The 21,689-nt window shown below is 46.4% G+C and overlaps 1 protein-coding gene across 1 annotated transcript in view; it reads left to right on the top strand.

Annotated features, from left to right (window-relative positions):
* The window catches only part of fhit (fragile histidine triad diadenosine triphosphatase), a 946,781-nt gene extending 927,520 nt beyond the window's left edge, over positions 1-19,261 (top strand). Inside the window, exons 6-7 of the mRNA XM_051921093.1 lie at positions 17,684-17,785; positions 19,247-19,261. Coding sequence (XP_051777053.1) covers positions 17,684-17,785; positions 19,247-19,261 — 117 coding nt within the window. The remainder of the gene's footprint in view (positions 1-17,683; positions 17,786-19,246) is intronic.
* Positions 19,262-21,689: the final 2,428 nt, after the last annotated feature.

The following is a 21,689-nucleotide window of genomic DNA, read 5'->3' as shown; positions in this document are numbered from 1 at the left end:
CAGGCCATTCATTTCAAACACGGTCAGCTGTTTTAAAATTGGATTCCACAGCCGAGATTTAACTGGCTGGACACAGAAGAGACGATGGCAGGTAAAACTAACGGCTGTAATAAACAAAATGAGCCATGAGCAGGTTTGTTAAACAAAATGCAATCCTCACATGGCAGCGTATAATAACTCGAGGAACGCTGCTGAAGTCATATAGAAAATATTGGTATACGACAAAAAAAAAAACAACTGGTAACAGTTCCCGGAGCTTTGAATAATATGATGTGACAGCTTGGGGACGTGTTGGGAACAAAGCAGTTTGGCTTCAAGTGACAGACTGGGATTTACTTTATCATGAAACCCGAGGACCTTTCTATCAATAATGATGCATTTGGGGATGGCGCCGGAACACAAGAACTCGTATACATTGCTGTTATGTGGTGGAGAAAGGGGGCCTCAGGGCCGCAAAGAAAGATTGATTGGTTTCATGCACTGTAGATGTTTATATTTTTTATATTCGATAAAACACATTTATAAACACACACACACACGGAGTCCACAAATAAGAACCCAAGCGTATCTAGAAACACTATCCTGATTGTGAGAACAGTGTGTCTACGTCAAGGGTCCTCAATGCCACCCAAAGGGTAGTAGGTGGTCCAGACAATCTCCTGACAAGCAGTCACAATTTGTTGTGGTCATTTATGCACATATTTATACTTAACATCACATTTAAAGTTGAAGGCTCGTAATCCTCCTGTAATTTTGTGTGCCCACCAAGTCACATTTTTTAGAACATTTTCACAACTCCTCACGAGGGCTGCTGATTGGGTGCTCTTCACTTTACTGGGCATGCCGTGACCAGGAAATGCAGACAGAAGACAATTAGGACGCGGGATGTGCAGAGGAGGAGGACAGACGGTGCCAGGAAATGCTAATAGAAGACAATTAGGAGGCGGGGCATGCAAAAAAGGTGGGGTGATGGTGCCAGGAAATGCAAATAGAAGACAATTAGGAGGTGGGGCATACAAAAAAGGAGGGGTGACAGTGCCAGGAAATGGAAATAGAAGACAATTAGGAGGTGGGGCATACAAAAAAGGAGGGGTGACAGTGCCAGGAAATGCAAATAGAAGACAATTAGGAGGCGGGGCATACAAAAAAGGAGGGGTGACAGTGCCAGGAAATGCAAATAGAAGACAATTAGGAGGCGGGGCATGCAAAAAAGGAGGGGTGACAGTGCCAGGAAATGCTAATAGAATACAATTAGGAGGTGGGGCATGCAGAGGAGGAGGGCAGACAGTGCCAGGAAATGCAAATAGAAGACAATTAGGAGGCGGGGCATGCAAAAAAGGAGGGGTGACGGTGATCAAGAGGTGTGGTGATTTAAGTCCGAGAGTCGAGACTTTCAAAAGATGAAGCGAGCTGCAGGCAAAATAACTGTGTGGTTCGAGTGACTGGACTGTAAGGAGTTGGAGTGCCAACTGGGCTACCCTGCTGGCAAACCCCCCCAAAACAGCGGTAAAACAAATAAACAGGTCCAAGGTCCAATACAAGAATTCAGGAAGAGTTTGCCACACTACAGCATCTCAAAACATAGGGTGAGGCTTTGGGAGAGCTCCCATCTCTTGAATGCTGTGGTGCAAAATGTGACGCCTCCTTCCACGTTTATATATCATCTGGACAGGAAGGGGCGGGGCTTCTCTCACTCGAGTCGCCCAATTTGATGGCTTCTCAGCAGCTGTGAGGGAGAAAAAAGGAGGGGTGACAGTGCCCCCTCTCACCCCGAGTGGTACTGCATACATCAGGAAAGCCCAGAAGATGATCCTTTGGTGCTCATGTGTGACAACAGCAAGTCTGGGTACTGAAACCCCTTGTCTTTGTTGACGTGGGTACAGAAAACCCTCAGTATATGCTGGCGCACCTGCCCTCCGATGTGCCAAATGAGGTCACGGGCAGAACTCTGCCATCAGAACTTCATTATGCCATCACTCACCTGTCTGTGACTTTCAAGAATTTGTCTCCTCTAGACAGCCTCTGAATGCTCACTAATATCAGCATTTGTTCATTATGAAAATGTAATAATTTCTTTAGAAATCTGTTCCAGTACGTCGTAGAGAGAATTTATATTTTTTAATTGAACAAACTGGGCTGGATGGCTGGAATTGTAAAACGCTGCTCTGTTTTCTTTGTTCATCCTTTCATTTGGTTTTACAAAATTATTAAAAAGTCGTGACCAGGTAGACACATCGAGTGGATTCAGAAAGTGTTTGGACCCCTTTGTTTTCTGTACACTTTATTGCAGGGATCTCAAACTCTGGTCCTGGAGGACCGCAGTGGCTGCCGGTTTTCATTCTAACCCTTTTCTTAATCAGTGACCTGTTTTTGCTGCTAATTAATTTCTTTTGAATTCATTTTATTTGACTTGCTCTTGAAGACTCAGACCCCTCAATTGTTTCTTTTTCTTTAATTAGCTGCCAAACAATAATCCATCCATTATCCAACCTGCTGTATCCTAACTACAGGGTCACGGGGGTCTGCTGGAGCCAATCCCAGCCAACACAGGGCTCAAGGCAGGAAACAAACCCCGGGCAGGGCGCCACCCCACTGCAGGGCACACACACACCCACTACGGACAATTTAGAATCGCCAATGCACCTAACCTGCATGTCTTTGGACTGTGGGAGGAAACCCATGCAGACACGGGGAGAACATGCAAACTCCACGCTGGGAGGACCCGGGAAGCGAACCCAAGTCTCCTTACTGCCAGGCAGCAGCGCTACCCACTGAGCCACGTGCCGCCCCACTAAACAATAATGAGATACAAAATGAGCCTAAACAGGACCAGCAATCTCTAGCAATTTCTGAAAATAAAGAAAGATGAAGGTCTCAGGATCGTTCATCTGCTCAGGTCCACAAAACATTAGAAAAGAGAAAATCCACAATTTTGGACATGTCTGCTATTGCACAATGAGAGCATCAACAAGCCGTGGAATTAAAGAGCGAGTTTAATGAATGACAAAAATCGGCAACTAATGAAGCAACCGGTCGGAGTTTGAGGCCCTGACTCAGTTGGTCTTCTGTTGGCTCCCTCACTTCACCTTTCATTTAAGGGAAGAAATGAAGCAATTTGGGGGAACAAATCTTAAAAAAAATATGTCAAATAAAATGAACGGAAAGGGAGTTAATTAGCAGCAAAAACAGGTCACTAATTAAGAAAAGGGTTAGAATGAAAACCTGCAGCCACTGTGGCCTTCCAGAACTGGCATTTTGAGACCCCCGCTTTACTCATTTGAAATGGACACCTTTGCCATTCTTGTCCATCATTCTAACCTCAATGACCCATAATGACAAAGTGAAAGCCAGCTTTTCAGAAAGGTCTGCACATTGATCACAAATCAGAAACCTCTCATTCCTAGGAGTAGTCAGACTCTTTGGTGACACTCCAAATTGTGCTCAGCTGCATCCCGGTGGCCGTGATTCTCCTCGAGATGTGTCCAGAACTTCATCGGAGTCCACCTTTGGCAAACCGAATGGACTGCCTGTCTCCTAGAAAGGCACATGCGGGCACCTGTGCGTAGAAGGTCCAAGAATTCATGCCTCATGTCAGGACACAAACCAAACCATGAAGTCCAAGGAACTCTCTTTAGACCTCCGTGATCAAATTGTGGCAAGGCGTAGATGACGGCAAGGGGCTCCAACCATTTCTAAAGCTTGTACAATTCCCAGGAGCACACTGGCCTCCGGAATTGTGAAATGGAAGAAGTTTGGAACCACCAAGACTCTTCCTAGAGTAACTGGGCAAACTTGGCCAGGGAGGTGACTGTGAACCCAATGGTCAGTCTAAGTGAGCTGCAGAAGTCCTCTGCCGAGATGGGAGAACCTTTTGAAAGGACAGCCATTTCAACAGCACTCCGTCAATCAGGCATTTATGGATTGGAAGATTGAAACCAGGAGGAGTCTTCTGAGAAGAAGTGGGGTGTCCAGCAAAACTGAGTAGCCAGGCGAAAAGGTTAGGAAAGTGATAAAGAGCCCAATGGTCACTCTAAGAGAGTTTCAGAAGTTTTGTGCTGAGATGGGAGAACCTGTTGGAAGGATGGCCATCTCTGTAGACCTCCACAGTCAAATGGTGGAGAGGTATGGATCAGGGCAAGGGGATTTCCAAAGCTTTGAGTGCTCCCAGGATTACAGTGGCCTCAATAATTGAGAAATGGAAGAAGATTGGAACCACCAGGACTCTTCTAGGAAGTGGGTTGTCTGGCAAAGCTGAGTAACTGGACAAAAATGGCCTTGTTTAGGGGAGTGGTAAAGACCCCAGTGTTCACTCTAAGAGAGCTTCAGAAGTTCTCTGCTGAAATGGGAGAACCTGTTGGAAGGATGGCCATCTCTGTAGATCTCCACAGTCAAATTGTGGAGAGGTATGGAAAAGGGCAAGGGGATTTTCAAAACTTTGAGAGCTCCCAAGAGCAAAGTGGCCTCAACAATTGAGAAATGGAAGACGTTTGGAACCACCAAGACTCTTCCTAGAGTTGACTGTACAGACAAACTGTGCAACTGGGTCAGGGAGGTGACCATGAACGCAATGGTTAGTCTAACTGAGCTTCAGAAGTCCTCTGCTGAGATGGGAGAACCTGTTTGAAGGATGATCATCTCTGTAGACCTCTACAGTCAAATGGTGGTGAGGTAGACTATAGATCTGGGCAAGGGGATATCAAAAGCTTTGAGTATTTCCAGGAGCAGAGTAGTCTGAATTTTGGAACCGCAAGGACTGATTAACCAGGCAAAAAGGGCCACAGTTAGGGAAATGATAAAGAGACCAATGGTCACTCTAAGAGACCTGTAGAAGTTTTCTGCTGAGATGGGACAATCTGTTGGAAGGATGGCCATCTCTGTAGACCTCCACAGTCAAATTGTGGAGAGGTACAGATCAGAGCAAGTGGATTTTCAAAGCTTTTGAGAGCTCCCAGGAGCAGAGAAGCTTCAGTAATTGAGAAATGGAAGAAGACGGGAACCACCAGGACTGTTCTGGGAAGTGGGCTGTGTGGCAAAAACTGAGTAACCGGATAAAAACTGCCTTGTTTAGGGGAGTGGTAAAGACCCCAATGGTCACTCTAAGAGAGCTTCAGAAGTTTTCTGCTGAGATGGGAGAGCCTGTTGGATGGATGGCCATCTCTGTAGACCTCCGCAGTCAAATTGTGGCAAGGTATGGAAAAGGGCAAGGGGATATCGAAAGCTTTGAGAGCTCCCAGGAGCAGAGTGGCCTCAATAATTGAGAAATGGAAGATCTCAGTTTGAAACCACCAAGACTCTTCCAAGAGTTGGCTGTCCAGACAAGCAGAGTAACTGTGCAAACTTGGCCAGGGAGGTGACCGTCAACGCAATGGTCAGTCTAAGAGAGCTTCAGAAGTCCTCTGCTGAGATGGGAGAACCGCTCGAAAGGACAGCCATTTCAACAGCACTCCGTCAATCAGGCATTTATGGATTGGAAGACAGAAAGCAGGAGGAGTCTTCTGAGAAGAAGTGGGGTGTTCAGCAAAACTGAGTAGCTGGGCGAAAAGGTTAGGAAAGTGATAAAGAGCCCAATGGTCACTCAATGGTGGAAGGATGGCTATCTTTGTAGACCTCCACAGTGAAATTGTAGAGAGGTATGGAAAAAGGGCAAGGGGATTTCCAAAGCTTTGAGTGCTCCCAGGATCACAGTGGCCTCAATAATTGAGAAATGGATGAAGATTGGAACCACCAGGACTCTTCTGGGAAGTGTAGGGCTGTGTGGCAAAACTGAGTAACCGGACAAAAACGGCCTTGTTTAGGGGAGTGGTAAAGACCCCAGTGGTAACTTTAAGACAGCTTCAGAAGTTTTTTGCTGAGATGGGAGAACCTGTTGGAAGGATGGCCATCTCTGTAGACCTCCACAGTCAAATGGTGATGAGGTATGGATCAGGGCAAGGGGATATCGAAAGCTTAGAAAGCTCCCAGGAGCAGAGTGGCCTCAATAATTGAGAAATAGAAGAAGATTAGAACCACCAGGACTCTTCTGAGAAGTGGGCTGTCCGGCAAAACTGAGTAACTGGGCAAAAGTTAGGGAAGTGGTAAAGAGCCCAATGGTCACTCTAAGAGAGTTTCAGAAGTTCTCTGCTGAGATGACAGATTTTTTTGAAAGGACAACCGTCTCAGTAGCACTCTGTCCATCAGGCATTTATGTCAGAGTGGCCACACACGGAAGCCACACTTGAGTAGAAGTTATATGACAGCCCACCTGGGCTGTGAGAGTGTGAGGACAAAGAATCTCAGGTCTGAAGAGACCAAAAAATGAAGTCTTTAGGTAGAACTCCAAGCACTGCTCATCACCTGCCTAATACCATCCGTATGGTGATGGCATCATCATCATCATACTGTGGGGGTAAAGGGACAAGGAGACTGGTCAGAATTGATGGAAGGATGAATGCAGCCAAAGACAGGGAGGCTCCTTGAAGAAAACCCACTCCAGAGTTCATGCCATCTCAGACCTTGTGGCACGACAATGCTGAGGGGGCTCTTAGGGTTGTTGAGTGGCACAGACATAGAGCCTGAAGATGGCAGTTTTGAGTCGCTACTTATCCAATGTAACGGAACTTGACAGGTAGAATGGGATTAACTGCCCAATCCCAGGTGTGCAAAGCTTATGGAGACTTCACAAAGAAGTCCTGAAGGTGGAATTGCTATTTCTACAAAGTCCTGAAAGAAGGTTCTGGATACTTCTCGGAATGAGAGATTTCACTTTTTGATTTGTAATAAATTTGCCAAACCTTTCTGAAAATATGTCATCACTTTGTCATTATGGTTCATTCAGTATAGACAAAAATGGCAATCGTATTCATTTCAAAATAAATGTTCAGACTAATTTAAACAGTAACGGGGAGATGAAGCGTAGTCGGCAGCACCGCTACTGCACTGCCAGGCTGTGTGGTTAACACGAGAGTTCATTTTGATTGTGTCCGCGTGCGCCGCGTCGCCAGTTTGCATGTTAAAGACCCAACGCCACTTTGCAGGGAGCCGAGTCCTCTTCTTGTGGTCCTCCTCATTAGCGCAAATCCCATTAAATTCAAAAGAGCTTTAGGGAACTCACAAATAATTTACTACCATCTGGCTTTCCAAACACTTTGGACTCAATTATTTTTGGATGTGGTCAGGGTCATTCAAGAAGCTTGATGTTTATGTGTTGGTAATTTTATTCCCACAAATGTCGGTGCTGCCGACTGTTAATCACAGGATGGATGACAAGTGTTCTTGCTTTATTGCTTTCTTCCGTTCCACACTAAAGAGCTGCATGCTGGGTATTTCTGTCTTCTTTATTTCCATGGCACCTGTGTATTGGAGGCTTTGATCAGGGGTCTTGAGAGTGTCTGGGCTTGAAGGGGGTCCTGATAGAAACCAACAATCCAGGTCTTTAATGACCTCGTGGGCACAGCCATCAGCAGTGTGTCTGTCTGTGGAGAGAGTGTCGACCTCGTCATTGAGGGGTTTGCTTACCTCGGCAGTGACATTCATGTTTCTGGTGACTCTTCCTATGAAATCACTAGATGGATTGGGAAAGCATGGGGTCACTAGAAAGGGGTGTATGGAGCTCCTGATATCAGCAAAAGGACAAAGGTCCAAGTCTTCAGAGCCCTGGTTTGTGAGACATGGACGCTATCCAGTGACCCGAGATGAAGACTGGACTCCTTCACAGGTGGTGCAGTGGTAGCTGCTGCTTTGCAGTAAGGAGATTGTGGGTTCGATTCCCGGGTCCTCCCTGTGTGGAGAGCGCGTTGAGTAGTCAGAAAAGCGCTATATAAATGTAAAGAATTATTAATTATGGTGTCTCTTCAGAGAATCCTTGGGTCCCGCTGGTGTTGCTCACGGAGTCCCGAATGAGGCACATGACCTGCATTGTGAGGGAATGTCAGTTACGGCCTTGCGGTGCCATTACCTGAGGGTGACCTGGCACACAGGACCCGAGTAGCTGCACCAGGCCAAGGGGACACCCACGTAACACCTGGCTGTGGCAGAAAGAGGGTCATTTCCAGAGGGTGGGACTGTACCCGCGTGTCTGTCTGGGGAGTTGCCAACTGGGATCCCAAGCTGTTTCAATGAGTGGTGGGTATGGCAACTCGCTGTGCCAGCACATTCCCCTCAACCTGACCTGACCGGACCCCTGTGTATTACTGTGACGTTTGTCAGACTTCCCAGATGTGCTTATCGGGTTCATCTACTTCTGCCCTTGAAAAGTAACACACACACAGCGATCCCATCCAGACCAAAGTGTCGAGTGGCGCCAAGTACCACAATTCTCTTCAGACACATACATGTTGAGATCCTAGCCAGATGAAGTCTCGAGTGGTGCCAGCTGCCAGTCACTCCTCAATATTCGGTGTAAGATTCTCTAGATGGGGACTCGCTGTCACCCACTCTAACAAACATGCGGGTGTTCTCGTGACACGCACAGAGGGGGCACCTCCTTTGGTTAAATGTCACTTACCTGCCAAACAATGTTGTACTTTTATCCCAGTTGTTCTGATTATTGCGAGGGAACCTCAGCAGTCTTAATAAACTCTGTGGGTAAGAAAGGGGCAATCTTTCCCATCTAAAAGCAACGCGGTATTTATTAATGTCTAGCAATAGGATATAGAAGAAACTAGAATAGAGAATAAAATAGAAAGCAAAGTCTAAGAAAAGCCAGGGGTGGACGTTATAAGAATCGGACCTTTTGCAGATATTGGGAGCGCCACACACCCCTTTCCTGTGACCTCATGACCCCCCAATGCTCTTCCAATCCATCTACTGACTTTATATCTACAGTATCAATGCAAACGTCTTTAATAGTCTGTAGAGTCCTGTTTGTGAGACATGGACGCCATCCAGTGACCTGAGATGAAGACTCGACTCCTGTGTCTATTCAGAGAATCCTTGGGTCCTGCTGGTTTGACTTTGTGTTGCCCATGGGGTCCCGGATGAGGCACATGACCTGCATCGTGAGGGAGCATCACTTACGGCACTACGGCCATGTGGCGCCATTCCCCGAGGGTGGTCCGGCTCATTGTTGAGGAACTCAGTGGCTGGACCAGGCCAAAGGGACACCCACATCACACCTGGCTGTGGCAGATAGGGGGTCACTTTACTGGACCACGTGTGCCAACCAGGTTTCTGAGCTGTTTTGTTATGTGATGGGTGCGGCAACGTGCTGTACCAGTGCATGCTCCCTGACCTGACCTCGTGGATGTTATCCTGGGCAGCTTTTGATCTAGTGATCAGTGTTATTTATTCACAGATTACATTCTTGTTCTCCAATGTCCAGATGAAACAGTCACATGTGTCTCCACCTCTGATGTCACATCCTCTGTCAGTACCCTTCTGTTGTGTCCCTCAGATGAGCCAAACTAATGTTGAACTGCATATGTGGGATTCTGTGTACACATTTGATTGGCTGTAACAGTGTATGCTCCCTGACACGATTGGCTGCCTCATCCTCAATGATGAGTGACTGTGATCAGAGTGTGTGATCTTGTAAGCACCTCTGTGTAGCGGAGACACATATGTGTTGTTGTTTATGGTGTTTGCACCCTGTCGCGTCTCGTCTCGTCTCATCACAGCACCCCATTTAAACTGGTATGTGTTTGTTTAAATGAGAAACGGGGAAGGATGTTGCGGGGAGGCAGTGACCCCTGGAAACGTCAGAACCGGAGTTTTGCCAGTTACATCCGTCTCATTATTATTTAAACAGTAAGGAGGGAAAGAAGAGGGAGAGACGGAGATTCACCTAGCAAACCACAGATTATTTATCTGCCTTTATTCACATTGCGCCTTCTTCCCAGTTTGCTTCTCATTCAGCCGCATTTACTACAACGCATTCATCGCCAGAAACCCCAGGGTTGGACATTATTTTCCACCATCACCGAGGAAGCACGGTCAGATCGTTCTGTATTCAAACATTTTTGAACAGTTATTTACCTGGACTCATTTTCTCGTTCGTTAACATTTCAGTAATCATTCATTGGCATTATTTGTATTGTGTGTTTGTTATACGGGAGGTTTTCTTATTGTGTATATGGTGCTGGTATGGTGGAGGGATATATGTAGATATTTTTTACGTCGGGGATTTGTATTATTGTATTTGTCATTGATTATATTACTGCACTTGATTTACATATCTTGTATTTTTTGCTTGTGTTTAACCATCGATTGTTGGGTCGGGGGGGGGATATTATTTGTCAGAGGTAGGACTTGGTATAAGTAGGTCCTCCTCAGTAATTTATCCAGGCCAGGGGTCCTGGTAGTGTGGCTGCTGGCTGGGTGAGTGAAGTAGACAATGGAGAATACGTCTCACAATATTCTACTGGAGTGTTGTCTTCTTCTTCTTTCGGCTGCTCCCATTTGGGGTCGCCACAGCGGATCATCTTCCATCTCCTGCTGTCCTCGTCCTCTTCTTCTGTTACACCCATCACTTACATGTCCTCTCTCACCCCATCCATAAACCTTCTCTTAGGCCTTCCTCTGCTCCTCTTGCCTGGCAGCTCTATCCTTAGCACCCTTCTCTCATTAGATAGATAGATTATACCCCTCATCTCTCCTCTGCACATGTCTCGCCTCTCTGACTTTGTCTCCCAACCATCCAACTTGAGCTGACCCTCTAATGTCCTCATTTCTAATTCTGTCCATCCTCATCACACCCAATGCAAATCTTAGCATCTTTAACTTTGACACTTCCAGCTCTGTCTCCTGCTTTCAGGTCAGTGCCACCATCTCTAACCCATATAACATAGCTGGTCTCGCTACTGTCCTGTAGATCTTCCCCTCTTGCTGATACCCGTCTGTCACAAATCATTAGTGTTATTCTTCTCCACCCTGCCTGCACTCTCTTTTTCACCTCTCTTCCACACTCCCCATTACTCTGTACTGTTTGCCAACTCTACTCCCCTCATCCTCACCATTCCACTGACCTCCCTCTCACTCACACACATGTATTCTGTCTTGGTGTTCCTACTGACCTTCATTCCTCTCCTCTCTAGAGCAGATCTCCACCTCTCCAGGGTCTCCTTAACCTGCAGATCACAATGTCATCAGCAAACATCACAGTCCACGGGGACTCCTGTCTAATCTCGTCTGTCAACCTGTCCATCACCATTGCCAATAAGAAAGGGCTCAGAGCTGATCCCTGATGTAATCCCACCTCCGTCACTGCCACTGCAGACCTCAGAACTGTCAAACTTCCCCCATACATATCCTGTACAACTCTTATGTACTTCTCTGCCACTCCTGACTTCCACATACAATACCACAGCTCCTCTCTTGTCACCCTGTCATTTGCTTTCTCCAGGTCCACAAAGACACAATGCAACTCCTTCTGGCCTTCTCTAAACTTCTCCATCAACATCCTCAAAGCAAACATCACATCTGTGGTGCTCTTTAGCTGACATGAAACCATCCTGCTGCTCACTGATCTTCACCTCACTTCTTAACTGATCTTCCACTACTCTTTTCCATAACTTCATGCTGTGGCTCATCAATTTTATGCCCCTGTAGTGACTGCAGTCCTGCATGTCCTCCTTATTCTTAAATATCGGCACCAGTACACTTCTCCACTCCTCAGGCATCCTCTCACTTTCCAAGATTCCATTAAATAATCTGGTTAAAAACTCCACTGCCATCTCTTCTAAACACCTCCATGCTTCCATAGGTATGTCATCTGGACCAACGGCCTTTCCATTTTTCATCCTCTTCATCGCTGTCCTTACTTCCTCCTTGCTAATCCGTTGCACTTCCTGACTCACTATCTCCACATCATCCAGCCTCTTCTCTCTCGTTCTCTTCATTCATCAGCCTCTCACAGTCCTCTTTCTATCTTCTCAACACACTCTCCTCACTTGCGAGTATGTTTCCATCTTTATCCTTTATCACCCTAACCTGCTGCACATCTTTCCCAGCTCGGCCCCTCTCTGTAGCCCACCAGTCCTTTTCTCCCTCCTTAGTGTCCAACCTCTCATACAACTCATCATACGCCTTTTCTTTAGACTTTGTCACCTCTCTCTTCACCTTGCGCCTTATCTCTTTGTACTCTTGTCTACTTTCTTCATCTCTCTGACTATCCCACTTCTTCTTTGCCATCCTCTTCCTCTGTATACTCTCCTGTACTTCCTAATTCCACCACCAGGTTTCCTCTTTGCAGATGTCACACCAAGCACCCTTCTTGCTGTCACCCTTACTACATCTGCTGTAGTTTCCCAGCTGTCTGGTGACTCTTCACTGCCACCCAGTGACTGTCTCACCTCCTCCCTAAACTCAACCTTGCAGTCTTCCTTTTTCAACTTCCATCATTTGATCCTTGGCTCTGCCCTCACTCTCTTCTTTTTCTTGATCTCCAATGTCATCCTACAGACCACCTTCCTATGCTGCTTAACTACACTTTCCACTGCCACCACTTTGTAGTCTTCAATGTCCTTAAGATCAACTCTTCTGCAGAGGATGTCATCTACCTGTGTGTGCATCTTCTTCCACTCTTGTACGTCACCCTATGTTCCTCCCTGTTCTTAAAATATGTATTCACCACAGCCATGTCCATCCTTTTTGCAAAACCCATTACCATCTGACCTTCTTCATTCCTCTCCTTGACACCATACCTACCCATCACCTACTCATCTCCTCTGTTCTCTTCACCAACATATCCATTGAAATCCGCTCCAATCACCACTTTCTGTCCCTTGGGTATGCTGTTCATCACTTCATCCAACTCACTCCAAAAATCTTCTTTCTCATCCATTGCACACTCAACTTGTGGTGCATATTAACTAACAACATTCATCATCACACACTCTGTCTGACACTCTTTTCACCTCCAAAACACTCTTGACACACTGTTCCTTTAGAATAACTCCTATGCCATTTCTCCTCCTATCCACACCATGATAGAACAATTTGAACCCCCCACCGATCCACCTGGCCTTTTAGTTTCTAGCACGCACAATATATCAACCTTCCTTCTCTCCATCACATCAGCTGTCTCCCCTTACCAATCATATTGCCAACATTCAAAGTTCCTACCGTCAGTTCCACTCTCTTTACCTTTCCTCTGGATGCGTCTCCCCTCTCCTCTTCTTCTTTTTCGGCCAACAGTAGCCCAATTTCCACCAGCACCTTGTTGGCTAACAGTACTGGTGGCAGTCGTTGTTAACCCGGGGCTCGACCGATCCGTAATGGAACTAACTCTACAGGAGGCAATACTTACAGAAATATCCTTAATTAGACAATGGAGCCATACTAGATCTGACAATATTCTACAGGAGTCTCTACTTACATAAATTTCTGCCGTACTGGATCTCACAATATTCTATAGCAGTCTCTTATTACATAAGTATCCTTAATTAGACAATGGAGCCATACTACAGTTGTGCTTGAAAGTTTGTGAACCCTTTAGAATTTTCTACATTTCTACACATAAATAGGACCTAAAACATCATCAGATTTTCACTCAAGTCCTAAAAGTAGATAAAGAGAAACCAGTTAAACAAATGAGACAAAAATATTATACTTGGTCATGCAATTATTAAGGAAAATGATCAAATATGACATATTCGTGAGTGGCAAAAGTATGTGACCCTTTGCTGGTGTGACCCCCCTTTGCAGCGATAACTACAAGTAAACGTTTCCAGTGACTGTTGATCAGTTCTGCACACTGGCATGGTGGAATTTGAGCCCATTCCTCTGTACAGAACAGCTTCAACTCAAGGATGTTGGTGGGTTTCCTCACATGAACTGCTTGCTTCAGGTCCTTCCACAACATTTCGATTGGATTAAGGTCAGGACTTTGACTTGGCCATTCCAAAACATTCACTTTATTCTTCTTTAGACATTCTTTGATAGAACGACTTGTGTGCTTTGGGTCGTTGTCTTGCCGCATGACCCACCTTCTCTTGAGATTCAGTTCATGGACAGATGTCCTGATGTTTTCCTTTCGAATTCCCTGATATAATTCGGAATTCATTGTTCCATTAGTGAAGGCTGTGACAGAGTGACCATCGGGTTCTTGGTCACCTCCTTGACTAAGGCCCTTCTCCCCAGATTGCTCAGTTTAGATGGCCGGCCAGCTCTAGGAAGAGTCCTGGTGGTTTTGAACTTCTTCCCCCTATGGATGATGGAGGCCACTGTGCTCATTGGGACCTTCAAAGCAGCAGAAATGTTTCTGTAACCTTTCCCAGATTTGTGCCTCGAGACAATCCTGTCTCGGAGGTCTACAGACAATTCCTTTGACTTCATGCTTGGTTTGTGCTCTGACATGAACTGTCAACCGTGGGACCTTCTATAGACAGGTGTGTGCCTTTCCAAATCATGTCCAGTCAACTGAATTTACCACAGGTGGACTCCAATTAAGCTTCAGAAACATCTCAAGGATGATCAGGGGAAACAGGAGGCACTGGAGCTCAGTTTTGAGCTTCATGGCAAAGGCTGTGAATACTTATGTACATGTGTTTTCTCAATTCTTTTAGTTTTAATAAATTTGCAAAAACCTCAAGTAAACTTTTTTCACATTGTTATTATGGGGTGTTGTGTGTAGAATTCTGAGGAAAAAAATTAATTGAATCCATTTTGGAATAAGGCTGTAACATAACAAAATGTGGAAAAAGTGATGAAGCGCTGGGAATACTTTCTGGATGGACTGTATGTTTTTTGAATAAGCTAATGGAAAATTAAAAAAATCAGAGATGAATGTCAGCGGGCAGCATGTTGATTTAGTGATTGACGTTGTTAATGAGAGTTTTAGGCTGACGATTACACCAAACGGTTGTACACCTCTGCCCCGTCTCCTGATGCCGCTCTCTCTTCTCTTCTCCTTCGTTAGACAAGCTCTATTTATTTTCCAGTCCCACTTGGACCACGTGATGTCACACACCTCTGTCTGTCTGTCCTCGCTCCGTGTCTTTGGTCTGTTTAAGTGTCTCTGGTTACCTTGCTTTGCTGAGCTGTAAACCAATCTGGTAATTCTTGGTCACAGGTGCAGGCGCCCATCTGTTCACAGGTTATAAAGTAATCGCTAGAGCCCGAGGTGTCTTCCTGGTCTTCTATTTGAATGGCAGCTTTAAAAGTGAAAGAGGAGGATATGTGTGGATGTTAAAGTGCTTCCTTAAGTGTTGCCCTTTTGTTTTAAAGTTGGCTATGAGCCCTGGTGAGATTAAGGTCACTTGCTGTATGTTTGTGTGAGTCAAAAAATAAATGTAAAATCCACAATGGTACAAAACTTATTGTCGATTTATTTTGTACCGAATCAGGGGCTGTGTTGATATTTTGTTTGAACCTTCAGCTCCATAGGTCTCTATAATGTTCAGGACAAAGATGCCTGTGTGTTTCAGTTCCCCCCTCAGCTGTGCAGTTTAAAAGTCCACACCAAACCCGATATCCTAGATGGAGACTTTCATTTAAGGGGATTCCCATGCACTGTCCCTATGTGCCAAACCTTATCAGGGCACCATCATGTTTGGTGTCACAGCAATGGTAGGTTTGTCACATGTCCCTCACATGCAATGACTGGTTGAAATCTGCCATTCACAGACATCACCAGGTGCTGAGGGTCTTCTCTGCCAAGCCTCTGATGCCACCATCCTCAGCTCCTTCTTGTTTCGAGGGGCTTGTACCCTCAAGTTTTCTCTTCAATTGGATTGATATCAGGTGACTGGCTTGGCCATTCCAGAATTTTTCTATTTCGTAGCTTTGCTGTGTGTCCTCAGCAGTGTGTTTGTCTTGTGGTAGGATGAAGTGCTGTCCAGTGAGTTTGGAGGCAGTGATTGCAACTCAAGTAGATCAGATGTTTCTGTACCCCTCAGAGAATTCAATTCAATTAAGTCACTAATGAAAGGAAGTGCCAGGACCTGTGCCAGCCATACATGGCCATGCCATGACACCCCCAGCATTGGCATGTTTAACAGCTGAGGTGGTCTGCTTTACCAGTTCCTTGTCGTCACCACACTTTGCTCTTGGCGGAGTGGTGGCTCTGAGGCTAGAGATCTGCACTGGCAATTGGAAGGTTGCCGGTTTGAATCCCATCAATGCCAATAGGGACTCTGCTCTGTTGGGCTCTTAAGCAAGGCCCTTAACATGCAATTGCTCAGCGCTTTGAGTAGTGAGAAAAGTGCTATATAAATGCAAAAAATTATTAAAATTATTATTATTGCTATCACTCTGATGAGGTCCATGTTTGTCTCATCTCTCCACCAGACCTTTACAGTTTGTGAAAAGGGATGTCAGAGAGCCTGCAGAATTCTGGGTAATCTGCCCGTCCTGTTTTAGTTGTGTTCATCTTGCAGTGTGACCTCCTCTGTGTTTGTGTTCATGAAGTCTTCTGCTGGTAGTCGTCTCTGACACACATCAGCCCCCTGAAGACTGTCACATGGGCATGGGGGGCTTTATCTTTATCAGAGTGAGGCTTCTTCTGTTGTCAGTGGTGGCCTACCAGTCTCTTTGTGATTACTGAGGCCACCAGTGTGTTCTTTCTTTTTAATGATGTTCCAGACAGTTGATTGTGGTCACCCTATGGTGTCTCCAATGGTGTTATTGTCATGCTTTCATGATGGCTTCTTTGACTTCCAGTGTCACAGCTGTTGTTGAGCAACTGCACACTTTAAAGTGTCCTAGCAGGCCGAGTTGTTTTATGAAGGGCACCTGAGACACCAAGAGTCCCAAACATTGGGGAACTGTGTAGAGAAAGTGTTGTGTGATTGAAATGTTGGCAAATAAACTTAAATGAAGGTGGAGCAGAGGGGGAAATCAAGGAAAATGGGAATGTTTGTCCCAATCTTCATGGAGGGCACTGTAGATCAGCATTAGCTGTCCTTTAATTTAAGAATTAGTGATGCTTTCTAGTATCCAAGTAGGCAAGGGATGTTACACAAATGTAAGACTCAACACAAGTTCTGGCAGGTCATCATGAACAGTTCATTTGTCATAAAGAAGTCAAGTAAAAGCAAATGTCCTCCATTGAGTTGGAAGATGAATTTGATTAATTTGCAGTTGATTAAATGTGATGCACTTTCTTGTGTTTTAAGTGCCTTGAAATGTTTGTGTTAGATCTGGACTTGATTTTAAACCTTTCCACAAAATGATAGCTGCAGGCTTCTCAGCATGTTAATTGGAATCCATCTTCATATCTGAACCTGACATAATTCACACAGAGATGATGAAGCTGCACTTACAGTGTGAGGTTTTAGAGAAGCTTTCAGAGCTCTCTTCAGTGTAGAAGGGCAATTTGTTTGGTTTAATGTAACAAGTAAAGCTTATCATGGTGTCATCTTTGGCAAACTTTATCAGAATGACTTGTAATTACATCTCCATCCAACTTTCCCGTTTGTTTTAGAGGTGGGAATCAGCAGGAGCCCTCACTCTTATCACAATGCTTGAGCAACATTTTGAAAAGCTCTGTCAGCAGATAGGAAACACTGGGACACCTCAGCCATGAGCAGAGTCCTGATGTGTGTTATGGAACTTGAGACAAGTAATGGAGGAAACATCACTCATTGTTATTAGTTGGTTCAGTCAGTTTTGATTTATAGCTGATTTCAAGGTGTATTACACTGGACCCCCTCAAAAGGGTTTAAATGTTCTTTGCTCATCATGTAATGTTAGCCAAGCTCCCTTTGTAGCCATTTTAGGGTGGTCTACAATAGTCACTATGCCTTATACATATTATTTTATGTTACAGCTCCAAAAACATGATCAACAAGTGGAAGATATTCCAGAAAAGTGGAGATCAAAAGAGGAAATGTCAGCAGAAGCCTCTGAGCTGAAAATGTATTTCAATGAGGTGCTGGCTGGCTGGCTGGCTGGCTGGCTGGCTGGCTGGCTGGCTGGCTGGCTGGCTGGCTGGCTGGCTGGCTGGCTGGCTGGCTGGCTGGCTGGCTGGCTGGCTGGCTGGCTGGCTGGCTGGCTGGCTGGCTGGCTGGCTGGCTGGCTGGCTGGCTGGCTGGCTGGCTGGCTGGCTGGCTGGCTGGCTGGCTGGCTGGCTGGCTGGCTGGCTGGCTGGCTGGCTGGCTGGCTGGCTGGCTGGCTGGCTGGCTGGCTGGCTGGCTGGCTGGCTGGCTGGCTGGCTGGCTGGCTGGCTGGCTGGCTGGCTGGCTGGCTGGCTGGCTGGCTGGCTGGCTGGCTGGCTGGCTGGCTGGCTGGCTGGCTGGCTGGCTGGCTGGCTGGCTGGCTGGCTGGCTGGCTGGCTGGCTGGCTGGCTGGCTGGCTGGCTGGCTGGCTGGCTGGCTGGCTGGCTGGCTGGCTGGCTGGCTGGCTGGCTGGCTGGCTGGCTGGCTGGCTGGCTGGCTGGCTGGCTGGCTGGCTGGCTGGCTGGCTGGCTGGCTGGCTGGCTGGCTGGCTGGCTGGCTGGCTGGCTGGCTGGCTGGCTGGCTGGCTGGCTGGCTGGCTGGCTGGCTGGCTGGCTGGCTGGCTGGCTGGCTGGCTGGCTGGCTGGCTGGCTGGCTGGCTGGCTGGCTGGCTGGCTGGCTGGCTGGCTGGCTGGCTGGCTGGCTGGCTGGCTGGCTGGCTGGCTGGCTGGCTGGCTGGCTGGCTGGCTGGCTGGCTGGCTGGCTGGCTGGCTGGCTGGCTGGCTGGCTGGCTGGCTGGCTGGCTGGCTGGCTGGCTGGCTGGCTGGCTGGCTGGCTGGCTGGCTGGCTGGCTGGCTGGCTGGCTGGCTGGCTGGCTGGCTGGCTGGCTGGCTGGCTGGCTGGCTGGCTGGCTGGCTGGCTGGCTGGCTGGCTGGCTGGCTGGCTGGCTGGCTGGCTGGCTGGCTGGCTGGCTGGCTGGCTGGCTGGCTGGCTGGCTGCCTGCCTGCCTGCCTGCCTGCCTGCCTGCCTGCCTGCCTGCCTGCCTGCCTGCCTGCCTGCCTGCCTGCCTGCCTGCCTGCCTGCCTGCCTGCCTGCCTGCCTGCCTGCCTGCCTGCCTGCCTGCCTGCCTGCCTGCCTGCCTGCCTGCCTGCCTGCCTGCCTGCCTGCCTGCCTGCCTGCCTGCCTGCCTGCCTGCCTGCCTGCCTGCCTGCCTGCCTGCCTGCCTGCCTGCCTGCCTGCCTGCCTGCCTGCCTGCCTGCCTGCCTGCCTGCCTGCCTGCCTGCCTGCCTGCCTGCTCACACACCCCAAACATTTCTTTATTAAACAATACATATATTTACATACACGTCACCACAGAAACTTTGTACAATTTACAAATACAATAACAGCAATTGGTGTGATAATATTATCAACACTCAGTCTCTAATGTCCAGTTTCTTTTTTTGATCTCCTTCTAGCCTGAAAATCAATGACTACAAGGATGTGACAAACCACTTTGACAACTTCTTCCCAAACATTCTTCCATTGCCACCACTGGGCTCCTCTCTTCATAAATGATGGTTTACATTGATAGCAGTGTTATTGTTAGTATCTTGTTAGTATCTTTTCAGTTGACTGAAAAAGAAAATAAAACCACAATTACTTTGCATTACTTGACATATTATTAAAATACACCAGAGCTTCAACTGTCAGACTTGCCAGTGTGTCTTTCTTCATTGGTATTCCACTGGGGTGGTGGGGATGGCACTGAAGCTTCAGAGATTTCCAAACAGAATAGGTTTACAAAATAAATAATAAAAGTTGTCTTCTTGGGACCACATTGATGGAATCAGCATCCTGCCATTCTACTCTTCAGTTGTCCAAGATGGAGGAATAAAGTGTCACCAAAGCTCTAGAAAACATGACATCAACTCTTCACAAACAATTTATAATACCATTAACTTTAACATGCCCTGCCTTTTCACAGACCCCATCCCAAATCTCTAAAAAGATAATTAAACCCCCACCCCAAAACAAGGTGTGGATTTGCAATGGATGTTTCTACAGATGATACAACCCCCCCCCCCCCACCCCCAGTGGGATGAAGTATTTCCTTACCAGATACAGAACAATGTCACCATTTCATACTTACAGCTGACTGCTATGACAGGGCGATGCCCCCACTCTCACCTGTTTATCCTACTTGTGGGATTCTAAACTCAGTGCCAGAACAAGAAGCACCCCTGTAATGACCCCCAGATTTGTGCCGTGGCTCTGCTGCTATACTTACAAAAAGAGGAACAGAGTGAGTTAAACCAACACCTAAGCCCTATTGTATTTTTTCCCCAACTAACCACCCACATATTAAATAACAATTTATTTCTTATTATGCCCAAAAATGACACAAACACTTCCTCGATATCCTATTTTTTTTTTTAAAAGTCCTCCCCAAGCCTCAACTCTCTAAGAAGATAAGAAATAATTTGGACATAAATGTCAGTAGGCCCAGAGAACACCAAGTTACCCGATCCTTCTGATCATAAAATATCCCATTACAATAATAATAGATAACAGAACAATTCAGAATTACAGTATTTGCAACTAGCAGGGGTCCACAACTCCAGTCCTACAGGACCACAGTGGCTCCAACCTTTCATTCTAACCCTTTTCTTAATTAGTAATCTGTTTTTGTGACTAATTAACTCCATTACACTTTCATTTTACTTGACTTGTTTCATTTCTTTCCTTAAATGGCACCTGAAATGAAATGTGAGGTGATTGAGCCAACAGAAGACCACCTAAGTCAGGGCCTCAAACCCCAATCATTGCCTTCATCAGGCACAGAGTCTCATCGTTCATTAAACCCGTTCTTTAATTCCACAGCCTGCTGCTGCTCTCATTGTGCAATAGCAGACATGTCCAAAATTTTGGATTGCTTTGGGGACCTGAGCAGATCAGCATTCCTGAGACCTTCACCTTTCTTTATTGCCAGACTAGCTGTCCCCCACGTAGCACTGAAACAGGACAAACTTTAAAAATCAATAAACAAAAAGGTATGGCTAGTTAATGAGAGGTCAGGTACACTCCAAAACACCAAGTTAGACCGGCTCTCCACTCCTGACTTCACGCTTCCCCTTCCCCTCAGCATCTCTCTCAGATTAAAACAAATATAATCGCTCCTGTAAGCGAACTCTGATTCTTAGCACAATGAGACAAGTCGCAAAATCAACCAGAATGTTCAAGCAAATTACATAAAAAATGCCAATTTAAATCCATTAAGTTCTTCTCTCGTTCACTAGCTAAGTGGAAGTAAGGAATGCCCTGAGGCACTGCCACCCTCCCCTCAGCCTACTGCATGTCTCGATACCACAAGCAAACTATGATTCTTGGCGCAATGAGAGAAGTCACAAAATCAATCGGAATGTTCAAGCAAATTACAGATAAAATGCCAATTTAAATCCGTTAAGTACTTCTTTCGTTCGCTACCTAAGCCGAGGTAAGGAGTACCCCTTGACTGCCGCGTGACTGAGGAGGGCCATGCCCCTCTCCCCCTCAGCCCACTGCGTGTCTCAGTATCACAAACAAATTCTGATTCTTACTATAATGAGAAAATTCGCAAAATCAACCAGAATGTTTTAGCAAATTATAGAAAAAAAGCCAATTTAATTCATTACGTAGTTCTCTCAATCGCTAGCTAAGCGGAGGTGAGGTATGCCCCGAGGATGGCACATGAGTGAAGAGGGCCATGCCCACATTGCCCTTGCCCTCCATCTCTCTCTCAGATTCACGCTAATAAATCAGTACCATAAGTGAAATCTGACTCTTAGCAAAATGAGAGAAGTCGTAAAATCAACCAGAAGGTTCAAGCAAATTATACACAAAAAACACCTGATCTAAATCTGTTAAGTTGATGTGGAAAGT

This window comes from Erpetoichthys calabaricus, chromosome 18 (genome assembly GCF_900747795.2).
Source record: "Erpetoichthys calabaricus chromosome 18, fErpCal1.3, whole genome shotgun sequence".
Classification (NCBI taxonomy): domain Eukaryota; kingdom Metazoa; phylum Chordata; class Cladistia; order Polypteriformes; family Polypteridae; genus Erpetoichthys; species Erpetoichthys calabaricus.
The sequence above is the reverse complement of the archived record's forward strand: the minus strand, read 5'-3'. Positions and strand labels throughout refer to the sequence as shown.